This window comes from Mugil cephalus, chromosome 21, assembly GCF_022458985.1.
Source record: "Mugil cephalus isolate CIBA_MC_2020 chromosome 21, CIBA_Mcephalus_1.1, whole genome shotgun sequence".
NCBI classification, from domain to species: Eukaryota; Metazoa; Chordata; class Actinopteri; order Mugiliformes; family Mugilidae; genus Mugil; species Mugil cephalus.
In genome coordinates this window covers 18453858-18473981 of record NC_061790.1, presented here as the reverse complement: position 1 = coordinate 18473981, position 20124 = coordinate 18453858, and the positions used below count along the sequence as shown (strand labels likewise).

The window sequence follows — 20124 nt, the reverse complement described above, 5'->3', positions numbered from 1 at the left end:
TTATTCTTTATTTCAAAATCTGCCCATCAACATTTTTTTCTCTTGTGATTACTTTGATACTAAAGTAAATACATTACATTGTTTATTTATACTAGTGACTAACTTCTTGTTAGATTTAATGTTCACAGTGTACGTCAAATATGATATGCAGTACACACAAAGAGGTGCGTTGGGCAATGGTGATTCAAGGTTCTCAGGGCCTAGGCAGACATGTATGTGGTTTTCCCATCTGGGAATAGTCATCTCAGGACACTCTTACTTATTTTTATTTCTCAAGGCTGCAAACAAATGCTCAGTTAGCCTATCTTGGCGGTGCGCCCCTGGCCTTGTTTTGAATATTGCTGCATTACAATATAGTAATACATACCATGAATTTTATTAAAAGAATATGAGGAATACTTTAGATTTTAAAATACTTTATTTCATAAACAATATCTAAATTCCGCTTGGTTGGTCACATACATACACAGTAAGGATAGAAAATGCTCAAGTTATAATAAGAGAATACCACAAGAACAGGGGAATTCCTATCCGGCCCTTAGGCTGCGGCTTATGTGAGTGAGGCTCACCGAGAGAAGATGGTGGTGAAGCTTTAAAGAGTGGCCGGTGTTTAGAAAATAGTGCTACACATAGAAGGTGCAGGTTCAAGCGCTTGCACTGCTGAAGTGTCTGAATTCATTCCAGCCGCAACGATGGCAGTCTGTATCTTTGTGGGAATCACCACGACATGGTTCTCTACTCTCAAATATAACTTATATCTTTTGCTACAGTTGCTTTTACTCAAATCAGGGATAAACAAAAAATATTAATACTAGGCACCTTTCCAATCTTCTGCTTTATTCACGTCCCCGATAACACGTGGAGGTGAGTCATCACTGGCTCACGTATAGACATAAATAAATCCATTTAAATAGTGAAAAGACAACATTTTGGTCCATGGTGTAAAGAGAGCTAAAAAAAAAAAAAGATTCACATTGTTTCCCTGTCTTCAAACTGGACTACGTAGTTCTTTACATGTTGGAAGACCTTCACCCCTGTGGCTACGCTATCATCAATTATCTCTATAGCCAAATATTGCGAATATTGTGCAAGATCAAAGACACTAGTTGTGCAAAGTATGTGTGCTCCTCTACTATAAAAGCTTCGACAGGTTTCAGTTTCTAGTTGGAGTTTTAGAAATGTTTCCCACGACAGAACGACACTAGGACAACACTAAGAAGGCATTTGAAGTATAGAATATACCTTTGCCGTAGATCAATTAGAAATGACTTTTGTTTAAAGAATACACCAAAATGCACACGTCACAAAAGCCATTCACATAATGTTAGAAAGAAAATCCCACAGGCCTCAGACCAAGTGTGTTTTCCAGGGGGAGAACATCAAGAACTACCGCCCTGAGCTCCTTCCTCATTTCTGTACAGTGTCATCCTTCCATCCGCTCATCCGTCTATCCCTTGTTCTGGACTCACCTGTGAAGCTACGGTTGGTGAGACGTCGAGGAGGGGGAGGAGGAGGAGGAGGAGGAGGAGGAGGAGTCGTGACTGGGCGTGGGTGAGGGTGCTGGGCTGGACAGTGTTTCACCGTACTGTGCCTGAGACGAACTGTGCAAACGCTACTGTGCTCTTCACCCTCTGGGCTACCACCGCTACTGTACAGCAGGTACGGTAGCACTCCAGAGGAGGCTGTGGTTGTGTGTATTATGCGTGTGTGTGGTACAAACGTTGGCCAGGCAGTGATTAACTTGGGTCTCGCTATGAGCAGTCAAACTGTAAACAGTAGTTTTAGTCTTCAGTTTTTATGTACAGCCGAGGATAAAACATGTCCTTTCTTCTTCATGGGATGAAGCGGGGAACAGGCTCCAACTCCACTTCAGTTCATTGTTTGGCTTCACAGCAAAAAAACAAAAAAAAAGTTTTCAATTTGAACTTTCTTCTTCTGTTTTAAATGTCTCATCTCTCAATTCTAGATAAGCAGTCTGCGATATCAAATGTATCCAGAGGTGCAAAATCTCTCCCCAGTTGCTGTGAAATCGGTTGTTATGAGGTAACCAAGGAGTAGATCATACTGAAACACAAGAAGAAGACACAGGAAACAGGATGTGAGTCGACACTTCTGTGATTGGATAATCACACAGGAAGTGACAAAGTATAACTTATATAGCAATTTAAATCATCTAATGGCCTGTTTTGACGCATTCAGACAAACCATTTGAGTATTCATGCGTGCACGTGTGCGTGGACCTCATTGTTCCGTAGTTAGTTTTCTGGGTGATTCATCTCCACGCTATTGTCCTTTTGAGAGTCTGTTTGAGATGAAAACTCCGTTTTTGGACTTATTTGTCCTCTCACTGCAAATTATGTAATGCCATAGTCTGCATCATTCAGACTAATGCAGCATTTGCAAGGTTGTAGATTGAAGTTTGGAGGCTCACAGCCTTTATCTTGAGGGTTTCAGCAGTACTGCTGGCCGTCAGTGTTATTTCAGTTGGGCTCGCACTTTGGAATGTGTTGTTATTTGGGTTTTTAACGTGCTCCTATAACTGTTGTGTTTTTGTAACAATAAGAAATCGTCTGGTCATTTTCCCTGTTACATTCAATCAGGCATAACATTATGACCACCTTCCTAATATTGCAGGTCTTCCTTGTGCTTCCAAAGCAGTTGACACTCAATCAGAGAATGGACATGGGCCTTCTGAGGGTGTCCTGTGGTGTCTGGTAACAGAATGTTGCTTATGGGGGCCTTTGGGTCCTATGGGTTGAGGGGAGGGGCCTCTGGGATCATCTCACAGATACTTGATCAGTTTAGAATCTAGTGAATTTGGAAACCTCAATTTGTTTTTTGCATTGTTTTGGTCCATGTGTGTTTGTCAGTATCAGGCTGGATCCTGCTGGGGATGGCTGCTGCCATCAAGGAGTGTCATTGTTATGGGATGGGGGTGTCTGGTCTGATCTAGGTGGATGATAATACTAAAACTAATACTAAAATGCTAACTTTCCAACATTCTTGTCAATATTTGATGAAGACAATGAGTTTATATAAATATAACTAGCAGTGCATGAACAGATCTATACCTGGAACTACAACTAGAATAAATTGCCGGGTCTAAAAGGAGGTTGCATATTTGACCTGTTAAATTCACGTCGCAATAGTTGTGTAAATCTTTTCGTTGCATTTCTCTAAATTCCACATCAGAAGTTCCCATTTTTAGGTTTTTACCATGACCTAAAAATGTAAGAACAACAATCCTTCCTGGCATGTTTGTGTCAGTTCTATTTCTAAAAAGCCTTGTGTTTTAAAAGTTGCTGCACAAAGCACAATAAAAGAAAAAAAGAAGCAAAAACTGATGAGTGTCATGCAATGCAATGACAAGCAAGCACACATTTGCGGACGAAGGCTGCAAGTGTAAGTCGACTGCCGACACCGATGATGATCTCCTGTCCCAGCGCAATGGACTTACAGTACTACAGGCTCATGTGGCCTCAAAGAGAAAGAGATCTGCAATGTTTACCTGAAAAAAAGACAGTAATGAAGGGCTGCATGGAAGAACAACCACAGCACATATCTCAGTTGGGTATTTGACACTGGTCTCGTTGAGCTGTGACTTGACGAGAACAGATCAGCACCTCACTGACAGTAACTAGTACTGAGAGAGAGAGAGACTCGACCTCCTCCCAGTAAAACCCCTGAGAAGTGCTTCATTAGTGGGTACATTGTGAAAGTGTTGTGTCTGTAATTTGAAGACACATATCAGACTAATTATTAACCAAACATAACGTATGCCAAAATATGACTTGACATGACAACCAGTAGCAAGCAGGAATGCTGCATTCAGTTTTACCTGCTAAATATTTTGTATTATTTGTCACAGTGTCTTTATTTCAAGGAAAGCCGATCATATTTTGACTTCCTTGATAGTTCTTTTTCAAATAATGTCTGCCTTTGCTTTACTCCAGCAGGTTTTGGTACATTGTTGTCACCTGTTACCAGTCAGGAGGGCTGGACCTGTATGAGAAATTTGCAATTTGACCTCATAACAGGAAATACGATCTAGACTAATGTTGAACACATGGTCTTTACCTGACACCTTATTAGACAGGAACAACTCGTGTTAATGAGGTGATATTGAATTATTTAAACTCCAATTAGTGCTGCCTTGCATGGTATTGGAATACCTGTTTTAAAATTTCCCCTCCATATTTGTTACAGTATAAGGTTGTGATTAAATTATTTTATTATGCTTTTATTATACTTTATTTTTCATTTGTTGTATTATATACATATATAGTATATTATAAATATTATTTATTATTATTAATTTTGTGAATAAGTATTCATCAGTATTTAGCAGTTTATGAATTGCATTTCATTAGAATATTTTAGAGAATCTGCTTTTCATGATCATAGTTTAAGTAGTGAATTCGATTTATTTTTATGAGACGGCAGAAATCTACAGTCTATGAACAACCTGAAGACAACTTGAAAACAAAATGAACAGGTGTACATACGAAGTACTAATTAAAAATCATACTGTATAATATAAAGATGGACAAAGGAACTGCTACTTGAAAGTGAAGCCAAAGCAAGTAGAGCTCCCCCTGGTGACTGGCTGCAGTATAGGTCATAAGCTTCACCTCCTTTAGTGGAGGAGGGGGAGGAGGTGATGTGTACCGCTGGTAATCAAAGATGAAGACTTTATTTTGATCCTGAGGATACCGTACAAAATGAGCCTTGTTTGAACCTACTCTACATCTACTGATGTTTGGAAAAATTAGTTGTCCTTAATTAGCTGTTGATGATTAATGATGCACACCCCTGTTCCTGATCCTGTTCAAGAGATATTTTTTATTTTAAATACATCACGTACAAGACACTAATGGGGCAAATGAGCGCTAAATTAAATATTAAAAGACTAAAGATACAACTTGATATCAATGTGCTTAAAATACTGATATATTGACTTCTAGCATGAAAGAAATCATTCACAACCTGGTCATACGAATAAAAATGTGTGCATGGTCCAAGACCCTTTTTCTCTTTTCCTAAATTTTTGACTCAAGCATAAAATCTAAAGTAAGAAGCACATAAGCTATTATTACTGTATGTTTGTTTTGTTCCTTCACTCTTGAAGAAAGGAATAGTATCTCCCAGCGAATGTGCAAATGAGCATATCTCATAAAACACAACAACAAAGGTCATGTGCACGGCAGCTTATAGCGACCTATAGTAATTATATTCTATTGTGAGGTAACCTATAGCAAACACATGAAACGGTAGTAGCAAATTCCCCAAAGCTATACTGTATATTTATGTTGCTGCCACAATTAAGTACGTCAGATAAATGGAGGAAGTTCAATAATTAATGAAGTCACAAAACCCTGCACAGGGAGGTCAGGGTGGATGGACGGGTCAGGTTTCACCCCATTAATCAGTAGCGTGTTTGTTATTGTGACAATAAAAATGAAGCTCCCTTAACCAAGCTACCAAAACCTGTACACTATAAAGAAGAACGTTGCTCTAAGCTGGTGCTCTGCTCTGGCTGTGAAAATCCAAATGTAAAGGAGAGAGAGTGATAAACTTTACATACTATTCATTGAATGTTTAGATATAAGAACCAACAGGCTGTGAACACGGGTTCTTCTGCTTCAATGAAAATTACTCCAGTTAAAATAAAATGTGTACTCGCAATTCTGACTTGGTTGCTCTGCCCTAGTACTACAAAAATGTTAGAAATAAACTCATTTGTAATTTATTTGCAGGATGAGTTCTATAAATACAGGATTGATGCGGCAGTTATGAAGCAGGGGAGGCCCATCACTGTCTGCTGGAGCTATTTTATATCAAGTGCAATGCTTTAGAAACAGCTGTCGCTTATTTCATGTTCCATTAGATTTTAACATCTGCCTAGTTAATGAGCCGGGGTTAACCTCACATGCGTGTGTGTGTGTGTGTGAGCAAACACAGGGACCAGATTGTCATGCCCCAAGAAGAAAGTTAAGAAGGCATTCACGACCAAATAGAGGGTTAGATCTTTAAAAAAAATAAAATAAAATAAAATAAAATAGGTAGCAGCATCCAACAACATGCCACGGACCAATCTTTTTGGACCACAGGGGTAAAACCCAAGACAAGGAGAGATAGAAAACCTGTATTCATCTTGCAAGGACAGAAAGGTATTTTGTTACTGGGGTGCAGCACATTCCACACAGCATCCCTGCGACAGAAAGCACAGGTTCAGGAGGAGAGTGGTGAGGATAGAAGGCAAAGGGCTGGAGGGTAGAGGTCGAGGTCACACTGCGAAGGGGACTCTGTTAGTCAGGCACGGGTTCATTACTGCCCAGTGTCAGGAGGAAACACAGCGGAGGGTGAGACAGCACGGAGCTCACCTGGGGCCAAGGCAGAAGATGAGCTGTCATGCTAGGTACATTAGCTTAATCACGAAGCATTTTACTGGTTTCTAATTATTCGGTTTATTTATTTAACCCTTGACCTCGGTTAAACTCAGTTCAGTGAGATTTAAGTCTGCTCGACTCCCTTTGAGCCTGTGCGTCTGTCCCCCTGCTGGTCCCTGATGGACAAAATCACAAGTTTGAGAGTAATTGCTGCGGATCATCTGCACCGGGCAGGCTTCACTGAGCATCCGAAAAGGATTTTCAATCACCCGTCACCCAGGTGTGGAGGTGAGCGCTCAGGTGGGGCTATGTGTTCATCAGTCTGTGAGGGCATGCACAATTGCATTATGTGAATACCGCACACAGGGTTTTCGGGCCAGTGTGTGCGTGTGTGTGTCAGTGAGATTTATTGCGAGGTTTTGAAGGAATGTTTAGGTCAATGATGCAGGCGAGTGCTTCTGGATTTGGGGAGTGGTGGATGAAGGAAAATAAAAACACAAGTTCCATAGAGCAGGTTTCAGGCTGCTTCACTTCCAATTCAACCACCTTCAACAAAACGAACAAACAACATTTCATTTGGACGTTCTCTGTAGCTGTAATAACCTCCACCTACGCAGTTAAAGTTCATCTCCTAAATTACATTTGTGAATACTAAGATCATATGAACAACCATTTCCACGACTGAGGTGTGATCTTTATAGCCTGGGCTAACATTTCAAAGAATTACCATGACATTTGAATCACCAAGTCTATTACCGTACAGCAGGTATATAGCAACAACTTTCAGTGAGGAGCTATATGAGCAGCCTGGTACATTAGTTTTGATTTTACTGAACCCTGAAGTAAGTTAAGTAACTAATCAGGAGGCCCCATTTCATCATCATGAGAAACACATGACATTTACTTCCTGCTTGTGTGCGAGTTCAGAACAGTTTAGAAATACACCGATCAGGCATAACATATGTAATCAAGGCATCTACACTCCTGATATTGTGTAGGTTTCCCCTGTGCCTCCAAAACAGCTGTGGCACATCAGAGATATGGGCCTTGTGAGGGCTATGGGTTGAGGGGAGGGTCCTCTGTGGATCATCCCACAGATACTTGATCAGTTTGGGATCTAGTGAATTTGGAGGCCAGGTCAACACCTTGTGCTGTTCTTCATGTTTTTTGAGTTGTTCCTAAAGCACGTTTATGTGTGTGTCTGGGTAACAAGATGGTCAATGTTATTTACTTCTCCTGTCGGTGTGTTTCCTAACTAATTTATGGATTCTGCATCTGTGTGTCCACATGGGGCTGTGTGGGTCGATATCACGTCCGTCTGCACAGCAAACACTGCAAAGCTGAGCCTTTATTTATGTGTTTCATTAGCATTGTTAGGCTAATTTTTTTGAGCTGTTTAGCATTCCAATTTGCAGTTGACATGGATGTAGAAACATCTAGGCTAGCTTAATTCACTGTTTTTCTTCTTTTTCTTTTGCCTCTTTTTCTTCATTTTAACTCTTTTATTACTCTTATTGTGGACTTGGCTTATACTGTATATGGGTTTTTCTACGAGTTGTAACCGAACTGTTGAATCTGAATAAAGTTGATAAAAAAAGAAAAGCATTCACAGAGGATTGCTAAGGAACTTGTGTTGCTGTGCTACCTTAAACTGGTTCGCACTATTTAAATGTTGAGCGTTTGTGCTTTCAGCGTGTCAGAATGGCTGCCATACTTATTGTGTGCCATGATATTTGTCGTATTCAAGCTGTGGAATTAACTGATGGACTGTACGTGGATGAGAAACTAAACTACTCTTTTCAAGTGGACCCTTGAAAACAAATTTACAGAAACAGAGAAGGCCGCTCATGAGGGACAAACCTTGAAAATCAAATAATGTCCATTAAATGATCCAATGGCATTGCTATAAATATCACACCGTGCCTAGAAACTGTTTAAACTTCAGTAAAAAAAATAAAAAAATACTAGGACATATTCTGTTGAAATCGGTGGAATTGAAAGTGAATGCGCCATCACCCTGTGCTGCAGAATACCTCGCTGTTGCTGCTGTTCCTGCTGCTGCCAATCCGTCCAATATGAGCTAGAGCGAAACACGATGGAGTGACATGGAGAAGCAAGATGGTTTAAGTTCAACATGACGTTTATAGCTGTGGGCAGTCAGTGTCTGTGACATAAACAATAGCCGGGATGAGCTTTGACCTTGTCTCACAACAGTAATAATAAATGAATGAGATACATATTACATATACATATGTTTTCGGCCACTACACCATGCCAGGAGGGAAGCTTCATCTTGTGACATCTAAAGATGTTTCAAAGAACTTTTAATCAAGGTTTAATCAAAATTTATGTCTTTCACATAGAAATAGCTTTGCCCCATGTCTCCTTGGAAGCACAGGACATAAAGTGATAGTCAAATAGATTTCTTTTACAAATAATTACAAAATTGTCGCACTTAACACTCACACAAAAGTACAAGTGAGTACATGCCTGCACTATTAATGCAAGAGGCATATGTTTTATGATGTTGTTTCTGATGATCCACGACAATGTGCATTTAAGCCATTCACAGCATTTTCAAAAGTAAAACCCTTTTAAAAAAATTTTTAATGCCAGAGTAGGTGCAAAAGGCTAATTTCAAGGATAAGAGTAGAGGGCCAACACGTGCTCATGATGTTGCTTTTCTACCTGTGTGGTGTTGCTGTGATCAACATTGCTTTTAAAAGTAGCTACACTAGCTGAAAAGATACAAACTTCACCTAAAAGGACCGGCCCTCACAGCGATGTTCAATCACAGCATCGTCACACACATACAAGAACAACTCCATGTTAAAGTTGCAATCCTTTTTGAGTTGTCATGAAATACATTGCAAAAGGTTTAATTATATTCTAAAATCAGTCAGACTTCAATGCTACTACAAATTAAGAGACTTCATCGAACACTTAGGTGTCTGTGTGGTCAAAAATTCAATCTACTGCCACAGAAAAATGTCAAAAAGAATAAATATATATATATAAGGATTGTACCTTTAAGTGTTTCCATTGATAAGACCTATTAGAGGGATATTTCCAGGTTCCACACACTGCAGCACCCACATGACACATGGAACAAGAATCCGGATCGATTAAAAACACACATCGACAGGAAAACTGTGCACATTATTAACACGTAGTAGCAGAAGATTTAAACAGACACATCAAGAAATAACAGCAATTATCCATATGCATGAAAAGATAAAACATTTTAACCAATGTTTTGCAGTTTTATCTGCCTGCTATCCACCTCTGTGTTATGGTGGTGCTTGTCAATGAAGTAAAGAATCAAGTTCTCTTAACATCACATGCATTAGCAGTAGCGAGCCTATACATAGATGTAACTAGCCTGAAAAACCTGCAGTACATGGACCAACATGCATGTGATTGCCAGAGAAATGGTTACTTTATTCAGTGATTTGCACTCACACTGCTTCAGAGCTGGGAGATCAAACCAAAGTTACAGGACCCAGCGATAAAACATATGGTTGGATTCCAAGTATCTTCAGTTCAATGTCGTATTTTTTAACTTTACTTTTTCTGTCGCAATCAGATTAATGTAATCTCTTTACATGTAATCCAATTATCTCCCCCAACGCTGCCTTCCCTGTGCTCACCAGTAGAGATAGTAGAAGAAGGAGAGGACGAAGAAGGACAGCTTGCACCAGGCCTCCTTCAGACAGAACTTGAGCGTGTCGCCGTTCATCACGGATGCCGGGTCGTAGAGCAGCTCCTTAGTGTCCGTTGGGGAATGGAAGTACCTACCACAGGGGGGCAAAGACCACACCACGGGTAGTTGACCCGTTCCAGACCACAGGGTAGGAGGTGGGGGAGGAAGGCGGAAGAGATGATGGGAGGAAATGGGGAAGAAGATAGCGTGGAAAAAGATGGCATGATGAGTTTAGACAGCACCATCATGCAGAAGACATGGGTGAAAGAGTAATTCAATTTGTTGGAGGAAACCAACTGTTTGATAAAGCCGTCCCCTGGAAAGCGAGAGTTTTTGGTTTAGTAGCCATTACTGGGCAAGGAAATCTATCAAGCTCTGGATTTGAAAACTCCAGTCCTAGTCTTAATAAGCATCTAGACATATACTGATCAGGCATAACATTATGACCCTAATTTTGTCGTTTGTGTCTCCAAAACCGTTGTGATTCATTAGAGAATTGACATGGGTTGTCTGAGGGTGACCTGTGGTATCTGGGAACAGAGTGTTGTTAGTGGGGGCCTTTGGGTCCTTTGGGTTGAGGTCTGTGGATCATCTTCAACCATCAAGGAGTGTCACTGCTACGGGGTCTGGTCTGGTTTAGGTGGTTGTAACATCCACATGAATACCAGGTCCAAAAGTTTCCCAGCAGAACATTATATGTGAATCACAAGTTGGTCAACGTTATTCACTTCCTCTGTCATAATGTCACGCCTGGTCAGTATACATTCATATATTTATTTTAATCATGGTTGTCCCTGTGAACTACATACTGTATGTATCAGTATGGTAGTACAGAGAAAGGGAGGCGAGGCTTAGCAAAAAGTCTCCTGCACTTTTAACTTATCTTGTGGTTGAATTTCCCAACAAGATAAAAAATAAATAAATATGATTAAATATTTGAATAATTATTCAAATATGTTTCCACCCAGGTCTTTTATGCAATTTTACAAGGTATCAGGGCTGGGGTTCATTCAGCAGCTCCAAATGCAGTGCATAAAATAGATTTTTAATAAATGTTTATGATGAATTTTCAATAAAACATTATTATTTCAAGTATTTGTGAGCACAAACATCTTTCTTTCTTAAAATAGAGGTGCATTGTCACTGAAACATGGAACCAGCTCGTAAGTAATAGCAGAGTTGAGGTTGGGATTAGAAAGATGTCTCCTGGAGCTTTTATATTCCACAGAGACTTGGTTTAGGAAGGCTGTTCAAATTGTGACATAAAGGAATTTGGTGCTGCTGCTTTTCAGGGGAGCTCTTATGTACTGATCCAATTATTATGTCTGGTTTTATTAGGTGAAACGAGCCTTTAACAAACCCCAGAGCTGATACAAATGAACAGGATTCTGAAACATGGTTTACTCACGTAATAGACCAGTTGCATTCAGATAGCTAGCTTCTGATAGTCACTAATTGTGTTTTACAAGGTTTCATGGGTAATGAAGTAGAACCAGGACGCTGCTATCACAATGCATGTGGTCTCTCCAGTCATAACCGAGGTTAACAAATGGTTTATGCATGTCTAAGCGATGCATTGATTCATGTACATTCATCATTCACAAGTGAGGAATGGTTATTCACTTAGCTGTAAAAAATGATTCACGACTCACATTCACTAATTTACATATCTGCTGGTCAATGGACGTCTCATGCATGTATGAAATATTCAACGAGTCACTTGGAAAGTCATCTCGATGTATTTGATGCGTCATACAAAGGTTTTGTAATGAGTCACTGAATATTGGTCCCATGTATTGTTATACATGCAGAAATGGCTGAGGATGGGGTAAAGGAGGTTAGCCAGTAGTAACAATCTACTACATACAACCAAATAATGGACAAGTCATTAATTATAACAACAACCATACGCACACACGCACTCACATACACACACATATCTTGGGAAGATTCCGCTGGCAGCCAAAGCATTTTAAGCAGCACTACACTGGCCAGCCTTTCTTGGAATTTCCTGCTACACCCCCTCATTCACATATTGTGAGATTTTAAACTGGCAAAAACATTTTTTTTTAACAAATTAAAGGTTTCCCCCATAAATGGACTAATCAACAGTTAAACCATCATACTTTATGTAATCAAGGCATCTTTACTGAGGCCTGACTGTTTCTCCTTCATTTGAGGGTCAGTGGAGACATCATGCTCAGTCTGTTACACCAAAACAGACCCACCTTGGAGTCTCACTTTGTACACACTATACTGCATAACATGTGGTATAGTACAGTATATACAGTAACACCAATATCCAAAGCTTGGGACAAATCCAATGAAACGTTGACAGTCAGGAACCAGCGTCTACCGTGTTAAGGGACATATATTCAGGAAGGGACTAGCAGCACCATGGTAATAAGAAACCAGTTGTTGCAATGATGAGTCAGTGCAAATTTAATGTCAGTTTCGAGTAGAAGCAGTTGAGGCGACATTTGATGGGAGAGACCGATATAGCTAGTTAATTTATGACACATTCACAGAGTTCCCAAAATGTTTACCACAAAGACACACCTTTACAGCTTTGGTTTCTACCAAATTCTCCATGATGACAGCAGGCTTGAAGCACTGGGTGAGCTGAACCCAGAGGGTATTTTCTTTCAAGTACTGAGCAGTGACGGCAAAAATAGCTAGTTCTGTCCCTATGCCCACCACACAATACTTTTTCTCTTCTGCTTGTTTCACCTGGAAAAGTTAGGAAATATACAAGAGGTTTAACAGTGCCTGGAACATCCACCAGCCGCCGACTGGAGCAAAGTGTTAGGTGACGAGTGAATGCCTTTATGTTTGGATTGGCCTTCAGACACATACAGTGTACGTGCTGCTGAGTAAGTTGTTGATATGAATCATTGCTTGGGTTTGACACCTGATCTGGGTCATTTGGAGTCTGTTCTTGTTCTTTTTGTCTTCTTAACTGCTTCCTCACAGATCAATTTTGCATGATGCATTAATTGTGCAGCAGACCAAATTGGAATTGTAAGTCAGTGCTGGATACTAATCGTCAAATGAAAAATGACCAGTCAGTTCATAGAAAACTGACATCCTTGAACAGCACATGGACGCTGAGGCGTATGCATGCTCTCACACACAGATGCGCGCCCGCTACCCTCCGTCTCTCAGTCTCCTCTGCATCACCTTGTCAACATTACATCTCTCACCCATCACTCACTAACTTCCTCTCTGTTCTCTACCCTCGCTTTCTCTTACTTTGCTCTCTTACTTTCCCCGTCCACTCATCTCTCTCAGCTGCAGCATCTGTAGCTCGTGGGCATCTGGCACAGTCTCTGGTTAATAAGACACTCCTCTCCTCTCCTCTCCTCTCCTCTCCTCTCAGTCTATATCTTCAACCAGCTGAGCACACAAGCCCCAACCAATCAGGCTGCCAGCGGTCCACATCTAACCCGGCATCCAGCAGGAAGGAACGACAAACAATGACAACAACAGGCAAAGGAGGAGCAGTAAAAGTAATCTGAAGATCGCTGAGTAGTGACCTATTTTTCTGACACTGGCTTGCAGAGACTGTGGAAGCGTCAGAACACTGATGTACTTGCTTTCACCACGCACCTCCTTCAGAGCATTGGATACATCCTCAAAAATGCATCAGAATGTGAAGTAAGATCAGCAGAAATAGAAGCCAAGGCAGCTTGTCTCTTCTGTGACTTTCTCTGCTGTGGTTCTAAACAATGAATCGGTTCTAGATTTGTGTTATTGGAAAAAAAAATACCACGAATAGAATATTTTTTTTATGAATATGCAAAGTCTAAATACAGTTTCTAATTCTTTTATTCCCACTGAGCTCCATTATTGTTCGAAGTAATTAAAACACCCCAGTGGGCCACACTACTTGATGACAAGCTCCTTCCTTACTATTCGCGCGCACACTTCTATTTATTTTGACTCATTCCCATACACAATATACCGCAGTTCACCGGAGTGCTTCATGTACATGGATTCACAGCTGACACCGGTCCTTAACAAACGCACCATTTACTGCGTGAGTGACATTTGTTTGAAGTACAACCACATGAAATGATATGCTCACCTTTACTGTCTAATGCAATGCAATACGAGTTTCCTTGTCCACTTTCTGTCTGGTTTTATATGGTCAAGAAAGAGATAAATATGTTTATAAAGTGCACAAAATATAGGGCTACTGTATTGGATTGCATCATTTCCACCGTCTTCTGAATAAAATGTGGCTGAAATCACCAGTTTACTGTGTTTTAACATGTTTATGTATTAGTATCACAGCCAGGGTATGGAAGTAATTCAATCACAGTATTACAAGAGTAATAGCACCCTTGTTCTTTAAGTAAAAATAATATAGAAATTGCATCAAGCAAAAATGGCTGGCTTTTATTTCCAAGCTGTTATCTGTTGCCAGCTTATCTTAATTCTAAATTTAAATCCATACCAACAACACCAGCATAAGATTAATCTCAAATGACCACACATTTTCTTCCCATTTAAAGACTAAAACCAACTATTTTCCTTTTTCTGTGGCCTTGGGTTGAATGTCTATGGAACGCATGCAGTCAGAGAGGATGAGGATTCTACAATTCAATGCATAATTTAACTTTTAAAATTGGAAAATGGGAAGACAGTAAATGTCAGCGTTAATCAGAAACGAAGTATTGAAAGTATGGTTGTGCGTTGACATTATTAGTTTTGGGCTTTTGTGAGCATTAATATTTTCTGTGATACTGCTATCATTACAGTGAGCATGGTATAGTTCTATGACAGAGTGACGATTACTCAGTTTCATTATCTGTGGGCTAACAGCTGAAGATCTACTGTATACAAATACAGATACAGATCTTTTCTGTGGCAAGGGGAAATAAGATTTCATGTAAGTGTGTTAGAATGTGTACTATAAGATATGCAGTCATTAAGAATATCGCCTGCATCAAGCCCCAAACAGCGAGGAGGACACTCAACACATGTCCACAAACATACAATGGATTGGACAGTTACCTCCATGTGTTGTAGAAGAGCAGGGGGATGTTGAGGCCCACGGTCAGCCACTCTTGGGCACACAGGAACATGATGCAGAACAGCCCATGGATGGAATACTCCGGCAGCACCAACTGCAAGACAAAGAAAAATGGTATAGGGCTAAAGAACATTGTTATTTTCTTTGTGTCTTTCCCCACGTCGTCGCTGGATTACTGCTGATTATTGTTACCAAATGCAAATATTGCTTGAGTGACACTTTGCGTTAATAACAGAACTGCATGAATGAGCTGGAGCTATATTTAACAACCCTAAAGGGTAGTTGGTTAACAGATGCCACATTACCATTTTAATGCCCACACCACCGGTGCAGGGAAAAACCTCAAGCGTCATCATTAGCATTAAAATGCTTAGTCTATATTTAGCCACTACAAATTTGTCTATCTGCATAAATTCCACATGGCTATATGCCTCTATCCAGATTATGGAGAGCTTAGCGTCACAATGGGCAGCTCGCTGATGGCAGGGCTCCATCATTATCATAATAACTGGAAGTCTCAACCCTCCAAATTCAGGAGACGGACCACCTCACGGTGAACACCGATGGAGGGTATGTATTTGAATGCCTGCCACCGGCCCTTCACCTACCACCATAAGCAACAAAACTTGCATGTGTTCTCCATTTTCAATAAAGAAATGAATGTTAGTTTTGGTCATACAAAGCTGTACAGCAAAGCTAGTAACCCAACATCCAGCAGTGACTGTAATAACAGTGAAATTAAAGGTTCTCGTTAGACACGACAACAAGTGACTACATTGCTTTCTGCAAAAGTTTCAGTTGAAAATGAAGCAGGAAGTAGAAAGACAAAAATTAACCCGACTTGTGAAGAAAACACAGCGCCACCTAGTGTTTGGGTGGTGTTGGTATAGAGGAGGGGTCGGCAACCCGCGGCTCCGGAGCCGCATGCGGCTCTTTCGTTCCTCTGTCGCGGCTCTCTGCGGCGAGCAGTGCGGAGCAAGGACGCTGATCAAAGCCGTTCACGTTTTCACGCTAACTAGCTGCCTCAGAATAGCGGCAACTACTCACTCATCAGTGAACGAGCGAGAGTTACACAACAACTGAATGACACTGAACGCCACACCACACTCACGGTTCTAACATCAAACAACCAAAAAACACTGAACTCCCACAGTGCATTGCAGCACATTTACTAGTTGCTGTCGAGTATTTAATTCAAATGTATTTTTATTTTAGTGCGTTAGTTTTTTTTTTATTTGAATTGATGACGATCTTGTAACATTAATCAAATTGTAACATGATTTAATTTTTTGTCGCTCAAAATATACGTCACAACTGCCGACGTGCGACACCCGCCGGCAGGTCCAGCCCGCTATTTATTGAACTTTTCGAGCCCAGGTAAGACAACCATGGATAAATCCCCGTTATGTTACATAAATGCATTTTCGTTTTCTCTGTAGCAGTTCTTTCATTTCATAAATGCAACACACTATATTGGCATAGAGGTGAAAACGATATATGCAGTGTTATCTTCATTTTAGATGTCAAAGGGGTTTTGTGGCTCCCAGTGTTTTCTTTTCTGTGGGAAACGGGTCCAAATGGCTCTTTGAGTGTTGAGGGTTGCCAACCCCTGGTATAGAGTGACCTAGACTGACAAGCACACAAGTATAAATGGCTTGCACCGGCACTGGTTACATGCGAATGCTACGCAGAGGCATGAAACCACATTTGAGTGTTATGCTTCAAATAAAAATGTCTGTACACGCTTTACGATCAGTGGGCATTCAGGTGCATAGTCTAGTTTAGATTGCGCAACAGGCGTATTCACATGTCCGAACATAGATGAGCCAAATCTCGGGCTCACCACCAAGTTTTTCGGTGTATCCTGCTGGTGAACTGATGATCCTTGCAAGAGCAAGGAGCAGCAACTAACTGCAGTAGTTAATCAGTCCTCACATCACGCAAATACCTCCATGTGTTTCTCCTAGATTCAATTCAGTATTATTTATATTGTGTAAATAAGAATTCGAGTAGTTTCAAAACACCTTACAGAGCACTAAGACAATGGTGGCAGGAAAATCTTGACTATGACACTGTTTTGAAGCAAAACACCAAAGCCATGACATTTAAATTTACCAAAATAGTGACATTCAGAATGTAACACTAACTACTCATCACCCATGTGATAGATACATGTGCATGTTTTTGAGATATGCGTTGCTTTATTTAAATGTTTGCTTTGATGGTTGTAGAAAGGCAAAGTGAGAATTGCAAGTACTCATCAGGATGATCCTTGTGTTACGGGACGGAAGATTTTTTTAGTGTCAGGATTTTTGTTTCTGTCCTGCAGTAAGCATATAGATCACCCTTGGAATCAGAACATGATGCTTACATGTGCATCATAGACAAGAACAGGTGCTATAATATTACTAATATTTCTGCTACTATTATATTTGGGGAAAACAATTTGGCAGCCCTTCAGCCAGCCCAGAACATTCTTCAAAGAGCTCTCCCTGATATTGTATTTGTACTGAATGACTAAATGCTAATCCTTGTTAATGCTGATTCAGGAGATACCCTTAAATTCATAATTCTTCTTCTCTGTTAAGACAAATTATTACAGCTAATCATCAATCTTTGTGTTTCATTGCAGGAAATAAGTATCTAATCTGTCTGAGAGTGGTTTAACGCTAGTTATCCACAGGGCAAACATTACACTTTGAAAATCTGCCTCCTATTTTACACCTTAAATTAATGAATTTCACTTTGAAACTCAGCTATGTCATCAAGCTGGAGAGTTCTGATTCTCTTTCATGAGGTCTGGGCTGTGTCCTGTCTATCTATATTGTTTGTCTAGCTATGTTCTTGGCATGTAAGTGCCCTTGTGTCATATCCCTGGATTTTAATGAGGTTTGATGATTAAATAAAAGGCAATCAATCAATATAAAAACCCCAATATCTCTTAAGTTCTGTTGTGTTACAGATGATCATTTTAGATCACATGTGTAATATGTGGCCGCCACGTGGATTGGCACACATCCAATAAAGCCTTGCTTACCACTGTACGTGGGTGACGCTGAAATTAAAATTGCTTGCCATGCAAATCTGAATAACTCAAAATACGTGAATAACTCAAATATCTCAGTTCACTGCCTTTCACAGCTGTAGTTAATGTAATTCACAAAGAAAGCCACTTCGCTTCACTCATGTATATTTAACAGCGTACAGGGTGAAGCATTATTGTGCCATTCTGGACCGTCAGGCCTTGAACATTACTTTACACGCTGCCAAAAAGAGGCAGCGTTCTGGATGCATTATTCAGACGGCTACATGCCTCCTAATAACAGAAAAACACATTTTCACAGAATAGCTCTTCAACAGCAGGAGACCAGAAAACTGCTGCTAAGACAAAACCTAAATATACTCACTTGCTTTCACACATACAGCAGGGAAGCGGCGCACGCATCACACACGCCGATGCAGCATGCAATCAGTACATAAACAAGAACAAACACACTTTTCCCTCCCCGCACAGGCAAAATGTGATTAAAATACAATAGATGCACCGAGTTGAACAGCCACCGGCGCGTTTCAGACGTCTAATTCATTTTAGCTGCAGCACTTGGAAAACATAAGTGTAATCCGTCAATCCAGCAGCCGCACAGTACTAATAAGAGAAACAAACTTTTTGTGACTGCAGCACAAGAGTCTGACGTGAACGCATTCGGAAAACAGCCCCATGGCTGCCAGCGGCATTGGTCAAGGATGTGAAAGAGATGCACAAAATTTATCCAAAACGTTTAGCATTCCATACCTTACATAGATATAGACAGAGAGAGACATACTCTGTTGATCCAGTGGGAATTTTATCCCGTAGCATCAGTACACAGAAGCAAGAAGGAATATCACAAGTCAGCACGCCTTGGAGGCAAATCATAAGAATGAATAAAAAAGCAAAAGCAAACAAGTAAAACCAAAGGGTAAATAGAAATGCTACCTAATAATAAATATGGTCTAAAAAGACTCACCAGAGAGAGCTACAGGAGCCTGAAGTAAATAAGAAAATGATTCTTTTCAATTTAATATGACAGAATATTCTGGATGAAAGTACAGCTGGTATGAAGTGTGAGGGATGATATCATACAGACTCCTTCTCTGTGTACATATTGCTGCATATTCATTCAGATATGTGTTGCCATTTGAAGCGTTGGTGAGTTGTTGTTTCTTGAGCACCTGGTTAGCTGTAAATGAGGTGAAAACAACACTTAAAGGCTTCACATGGTTTCTGCCATCCAAATATAACATTATGAGCACCTTCTTAATATTGTGTAGGCCTAAAACAGTTGTACCTTCTGAAGGTGTCCTGTGGTGTCTGATAACAGGATGTTGTTAGTGGGGCTCTTTGGGTCATATGAGTTAAGGGGAGGGGCCTCTGTGGATCATCTCACAGATACTTGATCAGTTTGGGATCTAGTGGATTTGGAGGCCAGGTTAACACCTCGTGTTCTTCAAGTTTTTTGAGTTGTTCCTCTACCTAGGTCGTTCAACATAGCCAGTGTTATTTAATTGTCCTGTCAGTGGTTTTAATGTTGTGGCGGATCGGTGTATTGCCATTAGAAGACCTCTAAAACTGTTCTCCACTGGTAAAGACAGAAAATGGAAAACTTTAATACAGGCAAGATAAAAGAACATTGTCCTGTGTTTCATAAATATGATAAAAATAAGCATAAGCCACAGTATTTCCGGCACATGTTGGCAAGCTGGAAATATATATTTCAAATATTTGATGAGTCATTTTCAGACAAGTGAACAAAACATGCAGCAGATTTGACACTATGACTGTGCTGGTGGCATCCTAAAAGCAGCATGTTAGCAGCTTCATTCCTATAGGACTACTAATATCTTTAAATGCAGTTTTTGTACATAGCCCAGTGCACATCCACATAGATAATTAATAAGAAACAAAACAACTTTGAGCTTAAAAAGAAACCCTCAGCTCACAGTTCCTTGCATAG

At 40.3% G+C, this 20124-nt stretch overlaps 1 protein-coding gene across 1 annotated transcript in view; it reads right to left on the bottom strand.

Annotated features, from left to right (window-relative positions):
* Positions 1–399: 399 nt before the first annotated feature.
* Positions 400–20124, bottom strand: part of cnih3 (cornichon family AMPA receptor auxiliary protein 3) — a 74288-nt gene continuing 54563 nt past the window's right edge. The window contains 4 exon segments of the mRNA XM_047574269.1: positions 400–2064; positions 8423–8469; positions 10040–10183; positions 15112–15224. Of these exon segments, the coding sequence (XP_047430225.1) occupies positions 2060–2064; positions 8423–8469; positions 10040–10183; positions 15112–15224 (309 nt within the window). The 3' untranslated portion in view covers positions 400–2059.